General features: G+C 36.5%; 1 protein-coding gene across 2 annotated transcripts; it reads left to right on the top strand.

Annotated features, from left to right (window-relative positions):
• The first annotated feature begins 156 nt into the window (after positions 1 to 156).
• Positions 157 to 19,704, top strand: LOC117905031 (cleavage stimulation factor subunit 50). 2 transcript variants are annotated; one of them, XM_034817891.1, is made up of 14 exons: positions 157 to 335; positions 684 to 767; positions 855 to 985; positions 5,979 to 6,051; positions 6,146 to 6,229; positions 6,302 to 6,394; positions 9,637 to 9,707; positions 13,310 to 13,361; positions 13,471 to 13,528; positions 17,258 to 17,358; positions 17,463 to 17,617; positions 18,642 to 18,750; positions 19,183 to 19,239; positions 19,320 to 19,704. In XM_034817891.1, exons 1-14 carry the CDS (start codon positions 216 to 218, stop codon positions 19,473 to 19,475), a joined length of 1,344 nt encoding a protein of 447 aa, XP_034673782.1. In that variant the 5' UTR covers positions 157 to 215; the 3' UTR covers positions 19,476 to 19,704. The 2 variants fall into 2 exon arrangements, with proteins under 2 accessions (XP_034673782.1, XP_034673783.1); XM_034817892.1 differs by lacking the exon at positions 157 to 335 and having other exon boundaries at positions 681 to 767; positions 865 to 985.
• The last annotated feature ends 40 nt before the right edge of the window (positions 19,705 to 19,744 follow it).

Below are 19,744 nucleotides of genomic sequence, written 5' to 3'. Positions count from 1 at the left end.
AAATATTTCATATTTAATATTTTTTTAAATGATATTTTAACTTCATTTCAAGAAAAAGTTATTTGCGTCATTGAACCGGAACCAAGGCCCAAGTTCATCCGGGCTTCAATAGGCCACGCTTCGCTCAACTCGCAAAGATTGAAGAATTTCGAACAGATCCAAGCCCAAATTTCCTCCCTCTCTCTGTCTTTCCCTCCCACCTCAGCGATTCCCAGATGGATGAATTGCAAAGGAAAATGGAGCCAAACTTGGAGCAGACACTGCAAGAGGGAAAGCTCTATCGCCAGATCAATGCCTTAATCGTTGCCTATCTTCGCGACTACAATCTCACTCAGGTTCACTGTTTGTTTTTGGAGAAAATCTCAGCTAACAAATTAGTATAGTTTCCTTTTCTAAGCTCTAAGGTTTCATACAGTGCTTGCCGTAGTTAAGCAGAATTAGAGCCCTAGTTTATTCTTTTGCTTTCTCGGCTACCTAATAGGGTGTGGAAATTTTCTCCTGGTGCTCCGTTTGGTTGGGAGAACCTTGAGGGAAATGAATCTAATTTCTGGTTTCCGGGAAAGTAATTAAGTGAATTGTTTGGTTCGTTCGGACTAGATAAGAACGTTCAAATTTATTTGTGGATGAATAATTTGAACTTCGAATATTGGAACTGTGAAATTCAAGAATCGTGTTTTTTGTAGGCTGCAAGTGCGGTTGCTTCGGCGACAATGACGTCGTTGAATGTGGATACTCCTCCCTATAAGCTTATTGATTTGGTTGCTAAGGTTTGAATTTGGATTCTTAGGGCTTTTGTTGAAATTGGATTGTTGAGTTGGAAAAAGGAGAATTTTTCTGGTCTAAGATGTTAACAGGGTCTTGCAGTGGAGAAAGATGAGATGTTAAAAGGAGGGGTTCCTTCCGCTGCATTTCTTGATTCAGGTGCGGTCATGCCTGTGACATATGGTTCAATCCCAGCTCCTCGAACTGTGGCCGTTGATTTTGGGCAAGTAGTTTCTTAATGTTGCTTTCTTTGTAATTTACGTGCCTTTGTTTTTAGTGCTTCATGTTTTGATTTTTCTTTCAAGTGCTTTGTTGGACAAAATTTGTTGCTAAAAATTAAGGATGTTGATTAATATTGTTACATTACATGTAGTTAGAATGTTACAATATTGGTATAATATTAAATGAATTCAGACCAATGATATCAAATGAATTCAGGAGCATGATTAAGGAAGAGGTTGGGGTATTGGAAGGGAGATGGTCCAATAGGGTGTGACATTTGGAAGCGATTTTGGAAAGGTTGGGATGTTTCTAACCAGTGTTGTCAAAGGCAAAAGGCGATGCCAAGGCGATAGGACCCCTTTTAGCCTGAGGCGAAAGGCGAAAATTAAGGCGATCACCTAACTATAATAAGACAATAAAATAGTATATATATTTACCATTTTACCTATTCTATACTCAACCAATATAAATATTCTTCAATATTCAATACTACTAAATTTTCATCCCCTATGATGCCTTATAAAATTAAGAAAATAGTAATAATCATTCAAAGTGTTAAATATAATACCACAAATCATAAGAAAATCCATACTATTTAGATAAATTCATCATGTCCATATGCATATTCTAATGTTCCAAACATCTAAAAATAAAAATAAGAAACAAAAAGATAATGAACGTCCTAAAGAAGCTTTAAGCATTATCGTTGTAGTCATCATTGAAATTAAAATTGTCATCACTTCCATCAAGACTAGATTGGTATCCCTCCATCTCAGTATCATCCTCTTCAATGTCCTCTAAATTGCTTTCTTTCTCTTCAAAATCAGGTTGTGAAGTAGCAGCCACTAAATCCCCCTTTAAACTTGTCTTTGATCTTGGTCGAAGTCTAGTGGAAATATTTGCATCTCCAACACCTGATGCACTTGCCACTACACCCCATGTCAAGCTATCATCCTCAAAAACCAAGTCATCCTCCGCATGAATGGTGGTGTCTTCTTCACTTATTTTTCCAATCAACCACTCATTACTTTCATCAATATCTACTAATGAGATGGGGTCAATGACGTTGCATCTATCATATTGTGCTTTAAGAGCTTGATTGTATTTAACAAACACCAAGTCATTTAGCCGTTTTTGCTCTAGTTTGTTCCTCTTATTGGTATGAATCTGTAAACATTTATTAGTAAATGTTACCACAAGCTACATTAGTTATAACAACTTAAGTTACTTAACTAATAAAATTTCTAATTTTATAAATTTACATATTATATAATCAACAAAGTATTAAATACTTACGTGCTCAAACACACTCCAATTACATTCATAACCCGATGCACTACAAGTCAAGCTAAGAATCTTTATGGCTAGTTGTCGTAAATTTGGGGTTGTGTTGCCATATAGTTTCCACCATTCAGCTATAATGTTTCAAATGTAAACTAAAAATTAGTAGACTAGCAAGTAATATTTGATCTAATAGCTAACAAAATAAGTAATTTAACATCTTATTTAGAAATATAAACTTTCTTAAAGTACTTTATAGTTTATACCTAGAGCTAGCGTCTTCCTTGATCTAATGGCTATTGGAATACCGAAGAGACCTTCTGCATTCTTATAAGTCAACAACTCACGAATGATCTTATCTTGCACATCAATGTCAAAAACTAATCTATCTATACAAGAATATAATTCTGATGTCACTTCTTTATCAAACTCCACACGAGGGTTGTCATAGAAAAATTCTGGGTTTAAGAAGTGACCGCAACCTACTAAAGAGCCCTTAAGAAGGAAGGGCCTCTCTCACTTTCCTCCCAGCCTCTTTTTAAAAGAGATTCCACCCCTTGCGGTTAGGCTTCAACGTGAATAGGCCCACTTCTAACCTCCCCAGGCCCAATTCTGTTCTGGTCCAATTGAACAGACCCACTTTTAAGCTCCTCAAGCCTAATAAATTGCCCACCTAGTCTGTTGACACCCCCTACTCCTTGACCCCTATTCACTAGGCTTCCTTCCCCAACAACTACCTCAGTGCCATTGACGGTCCCCCCTGCAGAGGATGCAAAAGAAAAGTCTGCTACACTCTTTGAAAAGCTTCCAAAGGATGAAATGTCTTGTACCCCAACCTGCACCTTGAACTGAAACTCCCTTTCCAGCAAGCTTCCACTGTACACAGCGTGTGGTCTTTCCCCAACTTCATCTTCGTCCGCTAAAACACCCACCCCAAGATATCTTCCCACTGACACCACAGTTAAATGGAGAAACTCCCCGACCCAACCACAATTTGAATAGAGCTAGGTAAATCCCTACCAACCAACTTCACCAAAATTCTAGCCCATTGCAACTCTGTGAAGCCGTATTCTCATCCACTGCAATGAAACATCCACAACCATCTCTTATCAATTTAAACACCTCGCAGCTCCAAAGACGAAGAGGGAGACCCACCACCCTCACCCAAGCCTCGTTAGCGATGGCTCCATTACAAAAGCACCCCACCTCCGGGTTCCATTTTTCCAAAAATAAAACGTTCTCCTTAACTCTCCTCTTGCTTCTAGCTAGGACTCGTTTAGCCTCACTTAACAACTCAAACTCAAATAGCAGAAGTCCTCTTCCCAACACAGCTATGTTCAAACTCCCTTTGAGGAGCCAATTGTGATAAGCCCAACTCTTTAGAAAATCCAACTTAGGGAAAGGGATTGAGAAGTTTCCCCACCAGCCCACCAAATAGCAATCCAACTGTTCCAATCTTCCTTGCATCTCCCTCTTCCCCAACTCCAACCAGACTTTGTCTCCTAACCTACCCGTTTTCGATTTTGCAACATCCGCAAAAGTCCTTAGTTCCAACTCCTTTTCCTTCCTAAACACCTCAAGGGATTGAGAATCCTTTAAGCCTCCAGAGGGAACGACCCCAGTCTCTCTCAACTTCTCTGCCAAGATATTCCAGCTTCCAATCAACCCCTTCCCTTCTGGAAAAATTAGACAAAATCTTTTTGCCTCTAGATCACGAACAGAGCAAAGAAGAAATCTTCCCACCTCGTTTGAGCGACGCTCCAGCCTATACTTCCTTCCCCCCTCCTCTCAAACGAGGGACCAACTTCTATCGTCGCTCTTTCTACAGCAAGTCTCAACTCCATCCAACAAACTACTAAGGCTTGCATCCCCAACTCTGATCCAGGAAGGTAGCCCTCTGCATCTCTCCCAAATGCACCCTCTCAACTTCCCTCCTACATCGTCAACCAAAAGCTCAAAAGATTTGGATTCCACAGCAAACCATCTTCTTTCACCCCTGAGGCCTTCCTTCATCTCCATACCCTTCAAACCTCTATATTGAAGTACCAATTCTCCAAGGAATCATAATCATATTCTATTGCTTTATCATTCTCCCCATTATTATTAATGTCCACCCATTCTTTTTCTTCATCCATCAATTGCAGTGATATTTTTCCTCATCCATTAATAATAAGATAATGATTATATATGAGCTCAACCACTAGAGTAGCCAACAATTTTCCTATTTCTTCTATTAAATCATTCCTTTTCCCTTATCTTTAAAGGGTTAATTGGAAGTTAACTAAACCCTTATTTTGTAAAAGGTTTTAACTCAAGCCTAGACCTAAGCCAAAACTTAATTTATACCAATAGTCCACAAAAGCATAAAACCATTAAAACTCTTGAATAATAAGGATTAAACCTCCTATAAAATATATATGTCCAAAAGCACACAAAGGTCCAAAATCTATTAAAATCCTTTGAATATTTGATGCTTAAGCCTCAACAAGGTGAGGCTTAAGCCTTAATTGCCCTGACTAAGGTTGTAGCTTCAAGGCTAATTTGGAGAGCCTCCCATTGAGGGTGGCCTCAAGGCATAAGCCTCAATAACCTTTTAAAACACTAGCCTTCATTCACAATTAGTTTTAGGAAGGATGGGGAGGATTCTTTTCATTGGAAGGTGTTTACAAAGTGGTGCTTCTTAGAGAATCTTTTTCAAAAGCGCTCTCCCTAAACATCTATTCTATCTTCAATTCTTCACATTGTTGGTGGTTAAGGGCTATGATCGCTTGTGTAAGATGGGGTTTCTTGCTTGGGAAATGTGTTTTGTTGTGGTTGGAGATTCTCTCCATTGCTTCTCTCTTGTGTAAAAGGAATAACTATGGTGAAATTGTTGCTGTTACCTGGCATACCTGCAATTCATAGCTCCTTCATTACAACATTGTTGAGTTTTTGTAGGCTTCGCTATTGTCTATTTTTAGCAGATAGTGGTTTTTTTTTTATGTTTTTTCTTTCCTTCTGCGGGAGGATGCTTTAGCTTGTGGAAATGGTAGTTGTGCTTGAAAAAGCGCAAAGGAAAGTGTGGAGATGGCACTACTGAAGTCTTTTTTGGTGTTGCTGTGAGGAGCATGATAAGAGGAGTTATGAAGGGGCAAAGATGTCTATTGTTCATCTTTGGGGGAGCTTGTCTTTTCTTGAGTTCATTGAGAGTTGTGTGTAGGGCTAACCTTGTACACTTGTTCCACTCTTTCTTTTTGTTGTATCCTTGTATACTTCCTTTGTACTAGGGTTTGCCCTCATAATGGCACTCTGTGTGTGTGTGTGTGTGTGTGTGTGTGTGATATGTAATTTTGGACAAGTTGATGAAACTTCCTAGAAGTTGGTTCTCCAATGTTTTGCAAAATCTGTTAACATCTCGATTCTCTATATGTTCCCTTACTGCTTGCTATTCATTTCTGCATATTTTCTCACTAAAGATGTCCTCCCACTTGCAGTTTGTTAATTGTCTTCAAATTGTATTCCCAAGTTGCATTTTTCATATTTTTCCTTTTTGGGTCATAATTCCAGGGTCCACGTCATTATCTCATGTTTTGTGGTTGCTATGCTTGAGTTAACTTATTTGCATTAGGAAATATGGGCCACCCATATTCCCAAATATGATAAAGGTCAACTGCAATATCTGATTATGGAAATCCTAAAATGAAGTTGCTAATGCGTTTCTTTTGCCTAACCAGTGCTGTGCATGATACAAAAGGCTCATCAAAGAGTTTTCCAAAGCATGAGACTCGGCATGTTTCAGAGCACAAGGTACTCATGTATAGAAAATATTCTTACATCATATGCTTTCTCTGCATTAGAATGCTAATTGCTTGCTTCTTGGCTTGTTAATAAAATTTTGTAGAACTTAGCTAGATGTGCAAGGTTTAGTCTTGACGGGAGGTTTGTGGCAACTGGGAGTGCAGACATGTCAATTAAGCTTTTTGAGGTATGATTATGTGCTTAGTTTCCATTCAAACTTGACTATATCTGAGTTTTAAACCACTATTCTCTTCTTCAGATTTCAAAAATTAAGCAAATGATGTTGCCAGATGCCAATACAAGGGATGGTCCAGTGCGACCTGTCATACGAACATTTTATGACCATATACAGGTAATCTTAACATCCTGAATTGGTGTTCATGATGGGCAATCACAATTACCAATCCCTTACCATAAAAATATTTATCTAAGCTGAAGCTGACCTAAAAATTATTATGCTGAGTTTCTTGTAACTACAGGGGAATTGTCGTGGATCTTGGTTCACCTACCAGTTTAAGATTTAAGCCCTGTTTGGGAGAATTTCTTGAATGTAAAAAAGTAGCATTCAAGCAACCTTTAAGGATGTTTGAATTCTGAAATGTGAGCACCACATTACCAACGTAATTTATCAATGTTTTGACAAAAACCAGAGAGATCCTTGGCCTGAAATATATTTTTATTTAAGAATGCTAAAATTATCCTTATTTTATAAAAATATTTTTAAGGCATAGTTCCTAAATTTAAAACTAATCGTGTAGTAGAAATAGTTACTTTTGCTTCTAGCTTTTCTATAATTAGAAGCAAAGGTTAAAATCTATCCCAAGAGACCCTTAATCATGGTGACATCAAAATTTTGGCTCTTAAGTTGTTTCTACAAGAGTGTTTCACTAAGTGTTTAAATCTCTCATCCTGATGCTAGCCTCAAAGGTTAAAAGCTATCCCAAGGGACCCTTAATCATGGTGACATCAAAATTTTGGATCTTAAGTTGTTTCTACAAGAGTGTTTCACTAAATGTTTAAATCTCACGTCCTAGTGCTAGCCTTAAGGTTAGAGAAGGTAGCTTGGAGACTATAACCTTAGTACTAGGGAATTGAGACTTAAGCTTCATGCCCTCAAGGTAAGAGGTAGCCCAAAGACCTTAGCCCTGGCGCAGGAGGGTTGAGGCTTAAGCCTTACTTTGTTCAGGCATCCAACTTTGAGGCCTACACTTTCCCTCATTTGGGCAAAACGCCTCAAGAACAGCTTTAGCCTTTTAAAACATTTGTTTGCAACTTTATGGATTGGTTTGGTTGCATCTGGAAACAACCCAAGTTCCTTAATGTGAATATTAAACTAATTGAATGAGTGTTTTTAAATGTAAAGGTTATTATGGTTGTCAAAGTGGAAACCAAAACTGAAGGTTCTATGCACTTAGTTTTTTTAGAAATTTCCACTAAAGAATTGGAAAACATTCTATTAGAGTTTTGCTCAAATCTAAGCTCATATATTGATGTCTTGATTGTGATAACCTTATTTTGTTAAAAGCATCTCTCTCTCTCTTTGTGTGCCCCCTCCCCTGTGGCTGTGCGCGTGCGCATGTTTTCAAATTGCTTTTTTGGGTTTAGTTCAAAATGTGGTTATCTTATTTTCTCAACAACCTCTCTCCTCCCCCCCCCCTCTTTGTCCTCCCCCATGGTTCAAAGTCACAATATTGGTTGTTGACTAAGGTGGTCTTGAAACACATTAGTCTCGGTGTCTTGGATCGATATTGGTTATATGCAATATATACTACTATAGAAGCTCATATTTTTTTTTAAATTATCGGAAAAAAAAACAATTAAATAGACTAAAAGATTAATAAATTTAACTTTTATCGGATTTAATATTGCTTAAACACTCATAAAAGTATGTGTTCAAATCATTATTTAATATTGTAAATTCTTTTATTTCATAACTTCATGTTAAATTTAATTAATTATAATTTTTAGAAATTAATTATGACCTTTTGATATAATGTTGATACAAGTAATTGTTAATTTCTTAGTATTGTTTTATCCTAAAAATAAAAAAATTAAATTTGCATCCCTTATGTAATTGTATTAAATAAATTGTAATTGTATTAAATAAATTACAACTGATTTTATGTAAAATGTAATTAAATTAAAATTATGACATTTTAATTTTTATAATTAGTCAATTTTCTTTAAGTTGAACATGATCCATTTAACTATACTAATTAGCTAACCCTCAACCACTAGCCCAATATTAGTATCCATTTCCTATTAAAACATTATCATGCCTATTTTTATATCTAATACAATATTTTGACATTAGAAACTGTAACTTGCTAAAGAAAAATTATTTTTTTATAACGAGTTTGTTTGAAAATAAGTATTTTAAACTTTTTGGAATATTTGTCCAATTTTAAAAATGCAACCATTTTAAAGTAATATAATGTTTAAAAAAGAATTAACTTCATTTTTCCACTTAAAATAAGAAAATAAAAACTTATTAATTTTACTTTTATTTGAATTAACATAATTACCAAACCATAACAACCCAAGACCTGTTACCCATTTCTGCCTCACACATTCTCTGCAACTGGGTTGAATAAAAGTACCTTTCCTGATCCAAAAAACTAAACTCCATTTCTAAATCAAATATTTTCCCTTCTTTCCAAGTTCCAGGCTCCTCCTCATTTGCATTGACCCACACCACTATCATGATGCGCCAACAACTCAACTGCCTGGAACTCCAACTCAACTAACATTTTCCCTTCTTTCCAAGTTCCAGGCTCCTCCTCATTTGTATTGACCCACACCACTAACATGATGCACCAACAACTCAACTGCCTATGCTGATTTTACTTGCAGACCTGGACATCTAGGCTCTAGGTGATGTTTAAACCAACAAATAGCATCAGAGAACCAGAGATGTAGCATTTCATTTTCAAGTATAAGTCATCTCTGATGCTTGTCTGTGACCACCAAATCATCTCTGAAGTAGACTGAGTCATTTCATTGTTAATCAAAATACTGAACTTGGATATCCATATCATAATGGGTTTGACCGAGGCAGATACGACTTGTCCAAGTCACACTGGTCTTGGTTGATACTTTTAACCTTGCCACTCCTCTCTTTCTCTCTGTCTGTGTGTCTCCCCCCTCTCTCTTTATCCTTGTCTATGTGTGTGTGTGTGTGTTTAGATTGTATTTTTGGCTTTAGTTCAAAATGGGGCAACCTTATTTTCTCAAAAGTTCCTCTCTCCCTCTCCCTCTTTCAACTCTTGTGTGTGTGTGTGTGAGTGCATGTGCATGTTTTCAGATTGCATTTTTGGCTTTAGTTCAAGTAAATTGATCAATGGATATGTTTCACTTAAAAACTGTTCAGTTTAGGAGTTGCTGGTGCTTTAATAACTATAGCTATCTTAGAAACTTAAAATATTTCATGCATATTGAAATACCTATATATATGATGTCTCCAAGAGTGCTAAACTCCATCAAACTTTTTGTTGTCTTTGGCTTGAAATTTAGTTATAAGTTATAACCATTATGCCTTTTATTCATGATCTGGATTTCTGTTTCTTGTCTAATGCTTTACTGATAGAACTGCAGCCAATCAATGATCTGGATTTCCATCCTCAAAGTACTGTACTGATATCTGGGGCCAAGGATCACACCATAAAGTATGATGTTTACAATATTATTGTACTTATTTCATTCACTTCCTTTCTTCATTATCTTGTATATTGTTATTTTTATTCCTTGTTAAATTCTACATTTTTATAATGCAAATTTTAGACCGTAGTTCCTTTTCCTTTTTTCAGTCTTCTTTTAGATCTATATGTTAAATCCTTGAAAATTATATATAATCCTTGAAAATTAGATCTATATGGGAGAAGGGTGAGTTTTTGGAAGGATAGATGGTGTGGGGATTCTCCTCTGTGTATGTCCTTTCCTTCTCTTTTTGCTTTGACTATTGAGAAGAAAGCGTGGGTGGCAGATATTTGGGACCCCTTGGTTGAGGGGGGTTGGGGGGATTGGAACCCCTGTTTTTTAAAAGCGTTCAATGATTGGGAGGTAGAGGAGGCGGAAAGATTTTTGGAGAGGCTACAGGGTAAGAGAGTTATTGAGGATGTGGAGGATATGGTGTCCTGGACTGAAACTAAGAGTGGTAAATTCTCGGTCAAGTCTCTCTATGTAGCCCTTGAAGCGGGTGGTTCATCTTTGTTTCCTTCAAGCTATATTTGGAATGTGAATGTGCAGCCCAGGATTAGTTTCTTTGCATGGGAGGCTACGTGGGGCAAAGCCTTAACCTTGGATATGGTCCAGAAAAGAGGACGGGCTTTGGCAAATAGATGTTTTATGTGTCTTGAGAAAGAGGAGAACATAAACCATCTTCTCCTTCATTGTTCAAGAACAAGGGTGTTATGGGATCTACTTTTTACTTTATTTGGGGTGTCTTGGGTCTTGCCTTCTTCAGTTAGAGAGACCCTTTTAAGTTGGAATGGTTTTTTCCTGGGCAAAAAACGCAAGAAGGCGTGGAGAGCTGTTCCTCTTCACATTTTCTGGACTGTTTGGAAGGCGAGGAATAGATTGGCTTTCAAGGATGATTCGTTGTCAATTCAGAGACTGAAACACTCTTTTATTCTTACTTTTTGGTCTGAGACTAAGTTGTTCATAGATGATTGCCCTCTAACTATAGCTAATTTTATTGATTGGTTGGGTTCTAAGTAGGTTTGTGGTGTTGGGTTATCTTTGTTTTTTGGCCTTGTTGAAGGCGGGTGTATAGGTATTGTATACTTTGAGTCGTTTTTTTAGCGTCTCTTTTATATATGAAATCTTATTTACTTATCAAAATAAAAAATAAAAAATATTCCTCTAGTAATAAAATGGGATTGGATTCATGGCTCATATTTATGGTATTGGTTATTGAATTGGCAAGTCCCAAGGCACATTGATCTCGGTACCTCAAATCGATATTAGATGATATGCATGATATGCTAATTAAAAAGCTCAAAAAATTCTAAAAATTTAATGAAAAATTTTTAGAGAAATAACTATAATTAGATGAACTCAATAAATTAATAAATAAATATTTATCACGTTTAGCATTATCTAAATAGTTATAAAAGCATACATTTGAATTGATTTATGATAGTGTAAAGAATTAAAAAAGTTTAAAACATTACAATACTCATTTTTATGCCTATTATCAATTTTTGATCATTGGTATATTGTGAAAATAAAAAATGAAAATGATAAGATGGTGATTAGTAAGTAAAACTGTTTGGAAAAAAGTGAACTCATTCCTGTAGGAAGGGTAGAGAATATGGATGACCTTGCTTGGGAGTTTGGGTGCAAAGTGGGTAGTTTGCCGTCCACATATTTGGGGATGCCCTTGGGGGCTTCTTTCAAATCAACATCAGTTTGGGATGGAGTGGAAGATCGCTTTCGTAAGAGGCTAGGAATGTGGAAGAGGCAATACTTATCCAAAGGAGGGAGGGCGACTTTAATTCGAAGCACGTTATCGAACTTACCAATCTATCTTATGTCTTTGTTGTGCCTACCAAGTGTAGTCAGACGGAGACTAGAAAAGATTCAAAGGGACTTCCTTTAGGGTGGGGGTAATTTGGAGCGAAAGCCTCATCTAGTGAGATGGGAGGTGGTGTGCTTGAGTAAGAAGAAAGGGGGCTTAGGGGTAAAAAAACCTATATATTCTCAACAAGGCCCTTCTTGCTAAATGGAATTGGCGGTTTGCTAATGAGAGAGAAGCTCTATGGAATCAAGTGATTAGAGGGAAATATGGAGAAGAGAGAGGGGGTTGGTCCACTCGGGAAGTGAGAGAGGCTCATGGCTTAGGGTTGTGGAAAGGGATAAGGATGGATTGGGAATTAGTGAGCAATAGGTTGGCCTTCATTGTTGGTAATGGAAGGAGGGTGAGGTTTTGGAGGGATAAGTGGTGTGGGGATTCTCCTTTGTGTTCGTCCTTCCCGTCTCTATTTGCTCTGACTGTTGAGAAGGAAGAAAGTGTGGTAGATGTTTGGGATTCCTTGGCGGAGGGGGAAGGGGGGGTTGGAATCCATGCTTTCTAAGAGCTTTCAATGATTGGGAGGTAGAGGAAGCGTCAAGTTTCATGGAGCGGTTACATCGTCATAGTATTATTGAGGAGGTGGAGGACAGGGTATCTTGGAATGAAACTAAGAGTGGTAAATTCTCGGTTAACTCTCTATACTTGGCCCTTGAAGCGGGGGGTTCGGCTCGGTTTCCTTCAAGCCTTATTTGGAATGAGAATGTGCAACCCAAAATGAGTTTTTTTGCATGGGAGGCTACGTGGGGCAAAGCACTAACTTTGGACAAGGTGCAGAAAAGAGGATGGGCTTTGGCAAATAGATGTTTTTTGTGTCTTGAGAATGAGGAGACCATAGACCATCTCCTTCTTCATTGTTCAAGAACAAAGGTTTTATGGGATCTTCTTTTCACTGTTTTTGGGGTTTCTTGGGTGTTGCCTTCTTCTGTTAAAGAAACACTTCTAAGCTGGCATGGTTCTTTTGTGGGCAAAAAGCGTAAGAAGGTATGGAGAGCGGCTCCTCTGCACATTTTTTGGATGGTTTGGAAGGCGAGGAATTGCTTGGCTTTCAAGGATGATATATTGTCAATTCAAAGATTGAAATACTCTTTTATTCTTTCTCTTTGGGCTGAAACAAAATTGTTCATAGTTGATTGCCCTCTAACTATAGCTAATTTCATAGATTGGATGGGCTCTAATTAGGGTTGTATTTTGGGGCCTTGTGTTCTTTTAGCATTTTCTTGAAGGAGGGTGTATAGGTTTGTAATTCTTGAGTCGCCTTCTTGGTGTCTCTTTCTTTCTTTAATAGAATCTCTTTTACCGATCAAAAAAAAAAAAAAAAGTAAGTAAAACTGTTTGAAAAAAAAATCAGTTTGAATTTTTTGTTCTTACTCTAGTATTAAGGCATCTTTTCTTAATTGATGAGGGGAATCTCTAAAATATTTAGACATTATTTATTTTTTTGCTTCCATTTTCAATAGATTCAAGTCATGGTGTTATGATTCCAAATCATCCCATGAGTTGGCGAGTCAAGTGATTCATATTTGAGTTGGAACTGAGTTATTGCTAAATCGCATGATACCAACTCATGTATCAAACTCGTCATGGCTATGGTTGAGACGGATATAACTCGGCCGATTTGTACTAGTATTGGCCGAATGCTTTGAAAGATGATTGGATTTGCATCTTTTATATAATGTTTTCGTTTGCACTTTTCAGGTTCTTTGATTTTTCAAAAACAGTAGCAAAGAGGGCATTCAGGGTTATCCAGGTTTTCTTGTCTTCTTATCATATTCAATCATGGTTCTTGACCTTAACAATGGAATGCATGATTCACCCATATTACATCCTTTCTACAAATTTTGTCTTTAATGATTCAGGATACTCACAATGTGCGGTCTGTATCTTTTCATCCTTCTGGGGATTTTCTTTTGGCAGGTAAAACTTTCTTTACATTTATCAATTTTTAAGATTAGTGGTACCTATTTGAATTGGATATTTGTTTATTGTTTTATCTAAATACCTGACAATTGTGTGGATAATACACACACATGCTTGTTCAAAGAAATTAAACTTTCAATCATCATGCTATTCACTTGGAACTTCAACTTGTATTAGGCTTATCACACATCTATACTAAAAGGCTAACTAATTGTGAGCTATATTTGGAGATTTCATAGAAATTTCTGCACTATCTCATAAGAGTTATGTTTTTAACATTCATTGAGCAGTGTTTGGGACTAAAAAACTTTTTTAGAACTTTTTAAAGTGCTTGATTTATATTTTTTCAGTACTCAATTTTTTATCCCCATCATTTTTTGTTCCAGTTAAATGAGAATTCTTTTAATCATCCAATTCAATCTAAGGCTGATTTTGTATTGTTGCAACTTTTAGGAAAATCACCTTTTAGCTATGCTGAAAGAAAAATCAGCTAGGTTGAAATGCAATTGAGCGTTTGGCAAACTATGGTTTCAAAAGTGTCTTGACTTTCAAAAGTAACATTTAAGTGTTTGATAAACCAGATAGCTAAATTGTTGTGAATATGTGTGCTAACAAAAATAGGTGGGCTAAAAATTTAAACAATTTCTTTCATTTTCACATGAAGATCAACCTTTAATTAAATAAATTGTTGTATTATTTAAAAATCAATTAGTAGTATTTATATTTTTATTTTATTTAAAAATACTCTTATTTTTCTCTTCTTACTAAATTCAAATAACATATTTATAATAATAGTTTTTTATTTTAAATTTACAATCTGTGATATAAAATATAAATCTCTCAGTAAATGAGGTTTTGGAGTAGAAGAGGATAAGAGAGGAAAAAAAATTGTAAAGAAATTGTGAAAGGAAATTATTTAAAAATATAATACTTATTTTTGTAAAATCTCCCTTTGATCTACTTCTAGGAAATGCTACTAAAGTGGGTCTGATTCTCTTCTAATAACTTTTTATTTACTTTACCAAGTAGATTAGTAGTAAAAAAGTGTTACAAAAAGAGTTTTTGAGGGGGGCTTAAAATGATCCCAAATGGGCCCTAGCGCTATATGTCCAATTGCATCCTTGGTAATCTTGTTGCTTCTAAATTTCTTTGCCCACATCATCTTTTGGTCTATCATCCTTTTGGCTCCTGTATGAACCAAATCACTCATCCATACTGTCGCATTTCTAAATCTTCGTTGCCCATGGCTGAACTGTCTTAAACAACTTCCTGTCATATTGTTATCCTTTGGTGCCACCTCTAACTTCTTGGTGAATATACTGATTTCAGATTTTCATTTTGTATATTGTCATTCATCCATCTAATAATCATTTCCAAATCCCCTGGTTTTGTTAATTTGTTTCTTGATTGTCCAACATTCTATGCCGTAAATATGGCTGGTCTAGTAGCTGTGTTTGTCAAACTTTTCCCTAAAGTCAATGGCTGTTCTTTCTCCTTTAAGTTAAGAGCTGGTCTTAAGCTGTGTGATAAAATGTTTCCTTCAAGTCAGTCAGTATTTTCCTGTCATATTATACTATAGATGCTCTTCTCCACTTCATTCAACGAGTTGTAATTTTATTTGCATTCTCTTTCTCCATGTCCACTTCCTTACAAATAATCAATCCAAGATGGAACTGTCACTTTTAGGTGTCTTCTGTTCATCATTTTTCTTCCCTAGACTCTTGCTTCTTCTCCTGGTTTTACTAATATTCCATTTCGCATATTGTTGTAGCATTGCTGGTGGGGACTATATCCTTAAAACTTATGTTTGACTGAGGAAAAGAAAGGAAAATTTCCAGATAGGCCTAACTAGGAACCAATGGAGTAAACGTCCCAGCTTGCTTACCCGAAGGAAAATTTTGGATATTTAGATAATTGAGATTTGAGAATTTGATGAATTATATGCCAACACATGCATGTGTCTCCAAGCTAGTATTTAGAACATCATGTTGGTATGAACCTACCTCACCTAGGTTCATCAAAAATATAATAAAAAAGACAAGTAATAGTTACAGGTAGTAAGTGGAAGCTAGAAAAGTTCAGCCTGACATGAAATCAAACAATCCTTCTAAATCACAACCAAGTCCAAGAAGCCTTTAAACCTACCCGGCCTGATTGTTGACACAGTTAATAGTCATTTTATGTATCTCCGTGATTTTGGGGAAGCGGAAGTGAAGTCTGTTCTCAAGTTATGAAGGATACTCAAGGGAGTAGCTTTTTCAGTACATTTTACAGGGCAGTGATTTTAGATTTAGAGCTGCAAATCAGCAGTTTGAGTTCTCAATGTAAGCACAACCTGAGATTAAAACTTTCCAACACAAAGCCTGACCCACCCAAACTTTTAACCCAATGTACTCAAATTACCTAAAGTTCCAAATTCAGTTTGTGTGGCATTGCTCAAGTTGATTGGATCAAGTGGGTATGAACTAGGTTGGGTTAGGTTGACCGCCTGCTAAAGGTGTCAAATGTAGACACTTGGTCTAAGAAAATGCATATTGCATTAAGCATGGATAATGTTATTTCAGAGATAAAATCATTAAAATATGATATAATCCTTTTCCTTTGTTAAGGCAACAGCTGGCTCCTTGTTTTACTGGAAATTACAAAACGGATGGAATCAGATGAGAAACAGATCCCTGGATGAATCATGTACAGAAACATCAAATTAGAAAACAAAGGAAAGAAGGAAGCACCCTCAAGATGACAATAACAAAAATGATGAGATTCATGTGGAGAAAAGAAATGGTGAGATTGTGGTGTATAAGCTCCAAGAAGATTGTAGCTTGTGAGGTTAAGGAGCTTTTGCAGTGGTGTTGTGGAGTGGCGGAGGCGGTGAAGGAATATGGGAAACTAGGAAGAGATTGGTGGAGGTAAGGAGATAAGAAGAGAGTGTTAGGGGTTCTGTTTTGAGTGCAGTGGAAATGGTGGATGCATGTGGGAGACTAGGAAGAGAGGGTTAGAGGTTCTGTTTTGAGCTTTTCCTCTTCTTTTTTTTTTTTAAAAAAAATACATATTAAATTTACATAAATTCATAATATATATATATATATATATATATATATATATATATATATATATATATTGTATATAAAGTATAGAATAATATATAAGGTTTGAAGAAGAAAAGAACAACAATAATAAAAGAAACAATTGGGTTGGGATTCAACTTGGTTGATCAAGGCATTGGCTTGAACTTGACCCGAATTTATTTTGGGTTAGAAAAAAATCAACCGAAGTCCAAAACAATTGATAAAAAATGATTGTCTAGAACTACCTAGAGGTCGAGTTGGGCTTGAGTTGGGTTTGGCCAACCTGACCAACTTGCACCAATATCTAGATTTCCTTAAATAGTAAGATATAATGATTGATAAGCTTGAAACTTAGAAAACTAGAGCCTGTTCACCACAAACTACTCCTATCAAAGGGGAACTTTTGTGAGACTGGTTTGGGCCAGATCATAAGCTTTGACTTATTTGCTTTATCACTATGATGATAAACAATTAACTCTCTGTTTGCTCCATTTTTTCTTCCTTAAACAGAAATTTTCTTTTGTTTTCCCTTGTTCACCGACTTCCATCAAGTATAACATGGATAATAAAGTTTACTGTTTTTGAATTCCTATCAAGCAGCGCCTGTGTTTCCTACTGTGAATTGGCTGCTTATGATGTTAGGGGAAAAAATGTACAGGGACTGATCATCCAGTTGCACACTTGTATGATGTCAACACTTTTCAGTGTTACCTATCAGCAAATGTCCAAGATTTAGGTATTAGTGCATCCATAAATCAGGTATAGTCAAACACCCTCCTTCAGATTAAAGTACTACTCCTTTATATTTTTCAGTTGAATCTAAAGCCATGGAGGCAATTGTTTCTATCTATTTGGTCTTGCAGGTGAGGTATTCATCTAATGGTGACATGTATGTGACAGCTTCCAAAGATGGTGCTATTCGGTTATGGGATGGAGTGACTGCAAATTGTGTGCGATCTATAGTTGGTGCACATGGAACAGCAGAGGCCACCAGTGCAAGTTTTACAAAGGATCAAAGGTAGGGATTACAGAATATATATATATGTGCCCTTGAGGCCTGGCTGAAGTGATAAAAGGTTGGGGAGGGTTTGTGGGAGGGTCCTGATTTAAGTCCCAGTGGGGACAAAAAATTTACCTATCAAAAAAAAAAATCCTACATGCTGTCTTTTTTTACGCCTGTCAATAATTTTTTTGGAATCTATGTTTTCAAATTCTTTTTTTATTAGGTATCCCTGTCATCATGCATGCCAAATATCAAGTTGATCTGAGCTTTAAGAGCTGCACCATCCTGACAGTGCTCTAAATTAGGCTTATAATTTTATTTTCTAATAAAATGTAATAAATTTATGGTTTGGGCAACTACTAAACTCACTTACCTTGATGTTTGACATGTTTGACATGTTTGACGGGCATCATAGAGTTATAAAATTCAACAGTGGGGTTGGCCAAATATTAGTTCCATCAAGTTATTGAGACCAAAACAATAAGATCTAAACAGGTGCCATTTGATCTCTTGATTAGATCATAATTTTAGGTAGTCAAGTGACTTTCTTATGTGGATTGTACTAGTGCAAGCATGCTGTTTGATGGATTATGGTTAATATATGAGTAATAAATGGCCTGAAAGAGCTTTTATGGAATGTATATAGCTCTAAATATGCTGGATTTGGAATAAGGAAGAGTTTGATTTGATGATTATGCTAATTGACATAAGGGGACATGATGTCAACAGTGGCTTCAAATTAATTTGTGTTATGTTTTCCAAGTCTTGTCTTTTGATTTGAACATTATCAGCAGCAAGCAAGTAATCTTTTCTCTTATAGCCAAGGTGTATTTACTTTGTGCGTGGATCAGATGAAGGACTGAAAATATGGTCAATGGGATGTATTTTAGTCTGTGGTAGTACATATAAAGGCATTAAAACTTAAATTCTTAAGTAAATATTTGTCCCTGCTTTATGCTTTCAATTCAATGAAGTATCTGCTTTGACCAAACTTGTTGACTAAAATATAGAATTTACAACTTTCATGTGCTGTTTCTAGGTTTGTTCTCTCTTGTGGAAAGGATTCTTCTGTGAAGCTTTGGGAAATCGGCTCTGGAAAGTTGGTCAAGCAATATCTTGGAGCTGCACATACACAGCTACGGTGTCAGGTATCTTTCTGACAAGGCCTTCTTGGAGAGTTTGTGTTGTGCATTGGAAGTTTGCTTGTGCATGTATGTAACCTCATTTATTAACTGCTAAAAATTAAGCATCCATGACTGAGGTTTTACATGACCAAGGGAATGAGAACGTTCTGCCATTGGCTTTGCATGTTGGATGACGCTGCATGGCCTCTTGCAAGTACTTCCATTTTATGATTTGCTAGTGCAGGCCCAATGCAACAAGTGTTATAAAACTAGTTGTGTGTTATAACAGAGATGTTATACATCTGGGTTTCTCTTTGCTGTTTAACCTTAGCCCCTCCCTTGCATATAGCCACACACTTCACTTTAATTTGAAAACTGAATGTGTCATCTACTATGCAATTAAGATTTTAATGAATCTTGGTCATATCATCAGATGCTTAAATCTACTCTTTGCAGGCTGTTTTCAATGAAACAGAGGAATTTGTACTATCCATAGATGAACAAAGCAATGAAGTAAGTTGAGTTTCTCAGTCAACAATACCCATCGTGTTAGTTTTGTTCATTTGGATATAACTTGTAATTATGGTTTTCAGATTGTTGTCTGGGATGCTCTGACGGCAGAGATAGTGGCAAGGTTGCCTTCCAACCATATTGGTGCGCCCCGTTGGCTTGAGCACTCACCAACAGAGGCTGCTTTTGTTTCCTGTGGAACCGATAGGTCAGTTCGGTTTTGGAAGGAAATTCTCTAGGTATTTGAAAAAGGGATTTGCCACCTCAATATCAGAATCTGGAACCAAAGAGGGAAATGGAAATGGTGTTCCCTTGGGAGTATACTTTTATTTTTACTGTCCTTGGGGTTGTAATTTATACATGCATTCTGCTGGTAGAGCATTAAATGTTGAGGAGAATGTCCCCAAAAAGATTATGAACCAAAAATGACTTTGACGGAGCTAATGGCCCCCTTTTTCCATGCACATATATTTTTTGCCTTTAGATTCACATGAAGAACCAGTGGTTC

The sequence above is a fragment of the Vitis riparia genome, chromosome 17 (genome assembly GCF_004353265.1).
Source record: "Vitis riparia cultivar Riparia Gloire de Montpellier isolate 1030 chromosome 17, EGFV_Vit.rip_1.0, whole genome shotgun sequence".
NCBI classification, from domain to species: Eukaryota; Viridiplantae; Streptophyta; class Magnoliopsida; order Vitales; family Vitaceae; genus Vitis; species Vitis riparia.
Note: the sequence above shows the minus strand (reverse complement) of the source record. Positions and strands in the feature narration are given on the sequence as shown.

Bases quoted from the DNA above. Each gene is read 5' to 3' on its own strand.
- LOC117905031 (XM_034817891.1), top strand. From the start codon at position 216: ATGGATGAATTGCAAAGGAAAATGGAGCCAAACTTGGAGCAGACACTG. The intron at 6,052-6,145 runs GTACTCATGTAT...AAAATTTTGTAG, and splicing joins GGCATGTTTCAGAGCACAAG to AACTTAGCTAGATGTGCAAG. The intron at 18,751-19,182 runs GTATCTTTCTGA...TACTCTTTGCAG, and splicing joins ATACACAGCTACGGTGTCAG to GCTGTTTTCAATGAAACAGA.